This window comes from Nanorana parkeri, unplaced genomic scaffold (genome assembly GCF_000935625.1).
Source record: "Nanorana parkeri isolate BGI_ZX_2015 unplaced genomic scaffold, ASM93562v1 scaffold2219, whole genome shotgun sequence".
NCBI lineage: Eukaryota > Metazoa > Chordata > Amphibia > Anura > Dicroglossidae > Nanorana > Nanorana parkeri.
In genome coordinates, this window is record NW_017308487.1 from 117,676 (window position 1) to 124,227 (window position 6,552).

Consider the following 6,552-nt stretch of genomic DNA (forward strand, 5'->3'; position numbering starts at 1 on the left):
CAAATAGGGGTCTCTATGGAAACCAGCCGCTTCACTTTTAAAGTTAATTGGACCTCGCCTTTAATGTCTGCAACCTGCTCCTTGTGCGAGATTGTTTATGAATAGGGAAACATGGCGGCATTTCTCCCAATGAGGAGGGAATGAGGGTTAGAAAACTCTTTTTTTTAACATTAGTGTTGAGGGGTTAGAGCCCCTGTAAGGCCTTTTATTGCCGTCTATGTCCCCAAGATTAACCGTCCCTGATTGCCCTGATCACCAGTGTCACCGGGAGTGAGGGGTAAATCCACAATTCTGAGTTGCCATCGGAAACAATCCAATCCGACAGCAAGAAAAAAATTTTTGCCTTTAGATATTCTTCAACTTTCTTATTTCCCTGCTTTCATTTTCCATCTTTCTTTCCTCTTTTATTTCCTTCCTTTCTTTTCATTTTTCGCCCCTTTCTCACTTCCTTTCGTTCTTTCCTTCTTACTCTGATCTCTTTCCTACTTCCCCTCCTCGCTTTCTTTCTTTCATTCCTTCCTTCAAACCATCCACCCTTCCTTCCTTTCCTTCTTCTCTTCCTATCCATCCCATACCCTCTTATCCTTTATTTCCTCCCTGCTTTTCTTTTCTTTTTTTCATTCCTGTTCTTCTTTTCTTCCATCCATCTATGCATCCATCATACCTTCCTTCCTTTCCTCCTTCCTACCTTTCCTTCTCCTCCTCCTATCCTGCCTTACTTACGTCTTCTTTTTCTTCCCTTTCCCTCCTTAATTGCCTCACTCCTTTCATTTTGTCTTCCTTCCCTTCCTTTTCCTTCCTTTTCCTTCCCTTCTTCTTTCCCTTCTTTCTTTCTTCCTTCCTCTTCTCCTTTCCCACTCTCTCTTCCTTTCCGTCTTTTTTTCCCTTCCTTCTTCCTTTCCTTTCTTCCCTCTTTCCTTCCTTCCTTCTGTCCTCATTTCTTTTTTTCCTTCCTTCTCCTTTCCGATCCTCATTTCCTTTCCATTCTCTTTTTTCTCTACCCCTCCTTTCCTTCCATCACTCCCTCCTTCCTTTCTCTACTTCGTTCTTTCTTTCTTCCTTCCTCCTTTCTTTCCTGCCCTCTCTTCCTTTTCATCCTCTCATTTTTCCCTCCTTTCCTTTTCCTTCCTTCTTTTCTCTTTTTGTCTTTCTTCTTTCCTTCCTTTCTTTCCATCTTTCTTCCTTCCTCCTCTCCTTTACTATCCTCTGTTTGTTTCCATCCTCTTTTTTCCACCCCCTCCTCTCCTTTCCATCAAAAAAAACCCGCATAGATTAGAGGACATGCTGGGAGGGACTACAGCTCCCAGCATGTCCTTCCCCAAGCTGGCGGAGTTGGAAGTCTTTTCCCGTGTGTGTGCGTCTCTCTCCCTTTACCACGTTTGTCATGATCACACTGACTCAGAACCTCCTCGCTCATGAAGTGGGTGTCGCCCCCCCACACACAGCGACGCCACATCATGGCTTCAAGGTGACGACACCTTTTCTTAGTGACAACCGCTCTTCACGATGAACAATTTGTGAGATTTCCTTTGTCGCGGCTCCCGGCACGGAATTCCCGATTCCCCGTTCGCAGTGATCTCCAAGCCGGCAACTAAAGGCCCCAAAAACGTTTTCCTTAAGCCCCTCTGTCGGGTTTTACATGCTGCTTGTGACCCCCCAGAGGGAAATTCACCCGCTCAAGGCTCAACCCACATTGCGACGGCACGGGACGCCGTTGTCACTGCCAGGAAGCTGGTTCAGAGCAATGACATGCAGTGGAGCAAATGCATGTAGACAGGAAGTGGCTGAAAGAGGCCACAGGAGATGCAACAAAGGATGAAAATAAGTGAAAAATTGTATTTTATGACAAAAGAAAAACCCCCAAATGAAGCGATAGTTTATGATACACGGTGCCTTAGGAAACTAAACGTCATCCAGTTGGGGGTAACATTGCAGTGCGTTAGATCTTGAGCGGAGATCCGGCCGGGGATCCGTATTTTTGCAGAACCTTATTATTTGGAAAAACAAGTAACTTTGCTGCATAACAGCTGGAAGCTGCCTGCCAAATATTGTTACACAGTTGCATCAATTCACACTCCATCCTCGCACACTATCTCAGCAGAAGGCAGTGCGGCGGCGCCCCCTAGTGGCCCGCGGACCTCCTAACACATCTGCAGCTCAAAGCTTAGCCTGCCACCCAGTGGTGACTTTAGAGAACACATGCTAAGATGAAAATGTATCTACACAGTGACGGGTGGAGTCTCAAAGGAGCAAACATATTTTTGGGGCCCCCTGCCCACTCTTAATAGTTAAGTATATCACCAGCACACCAACTCTAATAGTCACATTTACACCGTGCATCCGCTGACAGATAGAAATGAGCTGCGTCTAGGTTTACATGACAGTGGAAGGGGCCCCCAGCACCTGTCTGACCTGCATCTACTATAAATGGCCCCTTTGCAGCTGCACAGTCAGCACAAATGGTATGCCCGCCTCTGTATCTATAGCCAGGGGTATAACTATAGCCATGGGAGCTCAGACGGCTGCTAGGGGGCCTGGGGGTGGAAGGGGGCCCTATTAGGTTGCTGTTAAGATAACACAGTACTGTGTAATTAAGAGTTGAAGTGGTTGCAGTTGGTGACAACCCTAATCCTCTGCCTACAGTGTGGGAACACCACACTGATGTCAGATACACACAAGGAGTCTTGGTGTCGTTAGGTCACAGCTCAGAGAGAGTTCATCAGGCCCCTCCCACCATCACATTTTTGCTATGGGGCCCCCTGATCTTTAGATACACTCTCGTCTATAGCCAATAGTCTATATCAGAGGTGGGCAAACTCTGGCCCTCCAGCTGTGGGTGGAACTACAAATCCCATGAGGCATTGCAAGGTTCTCACAGACTCCCGGAGAGAGAGAGAGAGATGCATCATGGGATTTGTAGTTTCACCCACAGCTGGAGGGCCGGAGTTTGGCTACCCCTGGCCTGTGTCCTCTGTGGAGATCCCCCCTTCACTTCCAGAGGTCGAAATGTCCCCGTAGTGAGGGAGATCCCCCTCTCCGGCAGTTGTCACCGGAACAGGTGTCCCCGTCGGAAGATTTCCCCTCACTTCCTGTTCCGGTGACAGTGACCTAATTTGGGGTTTTCCATCACTTTCTGTTTCACCGGAGGGAGTGAATCTCTAGCCCAATCCTCTCCCACATCATCCCAAACAAGTTATGTATTTGGATACATTTTAATGAAAGGCTTCACGAGAAACATTGGAAGACTTTCATTTCTAAGCTTCTCCTGAAAATGCTACTTTACTGGCTATCACACCAACCCTCAGCTTCATTACAGTCCCTGCCCTTCCCTGCATACATAAGGGAACATCCACTTGACCATTTCAGGGGTCATTCTTTAGGTCGTCCCTGACTGTGTCCAATGGCCGGCTGGCTCGCCAATAACATCTAATACCTCCTAGGCGGATACATTGTGTCCTTACTTATATATTTCTACCCTCCTTCAGAAAATGCTACTTTACTGGCTATTACACCAACCCGCAGCTTCAATAGTCACTGCCCTTATCTTCATGCATAAGGGAACATCCACTCGGCCATTTCAGGGGTCATTCTTTAGGCCGCCCCTGCCCGTGTCCAATAGGATGTAGAATGGCTGGCTGGCTCGCCAATAACATCTAATACATTTTGTTCCTACGTACCTTACTTATTAATTTCTACCCTTCTGAAAATGCTACTTTACTGGCTATTACACCAACCCGCACCTTCAATACAGTCCCTGCCCTTATCTTCATACATAAGGGAACATCCACTTGGCCATTTCAGGGGTCATTCTTTAGGCCGCCGCTGACTGTGCCCAATGGCCGGCGGGCTCGCCAATAACATCTAATACCTGCAGGTTGCTACATTGTATCCTTATTTATACATCTCTATCCCTTCTTCAGAAAATGCTACTTTACTGGCTATTACCCCGACCCTCAGCTTCGATAGTCCCTGCCCCTATCTTCCTACATAAGGGAACATCCACTCGGCCATTTCAGGGGTCATCCTTTAGGCTGTCCCTGCCCGTGGCTAATGGCCGGCTGGCTCGCCAATAACATCTAATTCCTCCTAGGCTGATACATTGTTTCCTGACACCAATACATGGCAGCATACAATGGGTATGGCTCCGCCCCCATTGTATGCTACCCTTCTTCAGAAAATGCTACTTTACTGGCTATCACACCAACCCACCAAATGCCATTTCAAGGGTCATTCATTAGGCCGTCCCTACCCGTGTCCAATGGCCGGCTGGCTCACCAATAATTTCTAATATCTGCAGGTTGATACTTTGTGTCCTCACTTATTCATTTCTACCCTTCTCCTGAAAATGCTACTTTACTGGCTATTACCCCAACCCTCAGCTTCAATAGTCACTGCCCATATCTTCCTACATAAGGGAACATCCACTCGGCTATTTCAGGGGTCATTCTTTAGGTCGTCCCTGCCCGTGTCCAATGGCCGGCTGGCTCGCCAATAACATCTAACACCTCCTAGGCCAGTGGTGGCGAACCTTGGCACTCCAGCTGTGCCAAAACTACAAATCCCAACATGCAGCTGCCTCTGGAAGTTATGGCTGTGGCTGTCAGAGCCTTGCAATGCCTCATGGGACTTGTAGTTCCAAAACACGATGCTCCGCCCCCATTGTATGCTGCCATGTATTGGCGTCAGGAAAGGAAAATGACCGATAGGTAAGTATACAATTTTCTGTTAGCCTCACTCACCGAGCTTCTTGGCTACGGCAGCATCGTGTTCCGAGTCCACCAACCCAAAGCCCACGCCTTTATCTTCCAGGACTTGGGCAGCTAACTAGGGAAAAAGACAAAAAAAGGGAAAAAGAAGGGAGGAGGGAGAGAGAGAAAAGGGAATTTTTTAGTGCGGTGAAACGGACGCGTAAAACAGCAAAACACAAAAACCATCTGCAGGTGACGCGAACAATCCTGCCGGAGCATTGAAATGTTCACCCTTCCCGGGGAAAACGCTGCTGCAGGCTCCCTTCAGTGCCGCTGACATGAGCAACAGAGATCTGGTTCTGCGATCTTTCCTGATCAGGTTGGCTGATCCCTTTTGTTCAGCAGAGGTCACATGACCAGGTGCCAAGGCCTTCCGCCTGTAGTCAGCACTGGAAGAAGCCCCGGAGCAGCAGTTTCCCCAGGAAAAGTGCGTATTTGGGGCTTTTTTTATTATTATTTGTTATATATTCGTCCCGGCAGAGCTGCATCGTAACATTGGAATACAAATTCATACGTTTCCTGTAAGAGTTTGCCGTTCTTTACATCTAAATACATTTCTCCGCCCGTTTTCCATCTTACCGCCTTCTTTTGCTGATGGTGGTGGAGGGGGCGGAGTTGGGGCTGGTTGGGGGGCGGAGTTATCTGTACATACATAGAACCCCTGCACATGCAGGACAAAGCAGCTACTGCAATAGCTAAGTAACTAAAGCAATTGTGCACATTGCAGCTTAGGAACGGTGCATGCATGGAAATCTGAGGACCCCCGTTTTAGGTTACGCCCCGCCCACCTAACACCAGAACCCAACATGCATTCCAGGAATGGAATGATCTGGGAATGAAAATTATAAATGTTAGTGGTTTTATGAGAAGGTGACTGTGCACCAATAAGAAGGTGAAACCAAATGAGTAGCTATGTCAAGTTGTCAGGTATACAGGTATATGTACTGCCACTGTGCAGCAGCAGGAAGATTTACACAGGAAAGGAAGCTCTTAAAATGCTACTTTAGATGTACAAACCTGAAAACTCAGCACAGGGATGGTGGAGCTCCTCATAATGGGCACAGCGGGTGTACAGACCTGGGAACTCAGCACAGGGATGGTGGGAGCTCCTCATAATGGGCACAGCGGGTGTACAGACCCGGGAACTCAGCACAGGGATGGTGGGAGCCCCTCATAATGGGCACAGCAGGTGTACAGACCCAGGAACTCAGCACAGGGATGGTGGGAGCTCCTCATAATGGGCACAGCGGGTGTACAGACCCGGGAACTCAGCACAGGGATGGTGGGAGCCCCTCATAATGGGCACAGCGGGTGCACAGACCCGGGGGGGTCTCAGCCTTTATCTGCTCCCTGGAATGTCTTCTTCTGGCCTGGCGTTGGTTTTCTAGGGAGCGGCCAGTCAGAGGGTCTATTTTTGGCCCCCATGGAAGGTACGGCCAGCTCAGCTCGCGGAGGGGACATTGCGACTCCCTCTAAGCCGGCGGCTTCTTTTTCCGGAGCTCAGACCATGTGTAGCCATGGAGCAAGGAGCCTTTTTCGCTGATGGTGCATTTCAGCCTGTAACCCAAGCAGTGCACGGGCGGGCGGTATGCACGCCGGCTCCACTCAACACATCTCCCATCTGCCAGCCTCAGAAAGGCCTTTCTTGGCCACGGCTTCATCGGTTGGTCCGCGAGCGAGCGAGGGGCGGGCGACATTTTGCTGGGGTCAGCGGGGACACTTTTGCCCGGCCTTGCCCAGCACAGCCTTATAAAGTTACGCCGAGGGGGCCCCCCGGCTTTATTTAAAGTGCAACTTCGGAAAT

At 49.0% G+C, this 6,552-nt stretch overlaps 1 protein-coding gene across 1 annotated transcript in view; it reads right to left on the reverse strand.

Annotated features, from left to right (window-relative positions):
* Window positions 1-6,552, reverse strand: part of CASQ1 (calsequestrin 1) — a 49,212-nt gene that overhangs the window by 32,829 nt on the left and 9,831 nt on the right. The window contains 1 exon segment of the mRNA XM_018573062.1: window positions 4,740-4,824. Within this exon segment, the coding sequence (XP_018428564.1) occupies window positions 4,740-4,824 (85 nt within the window).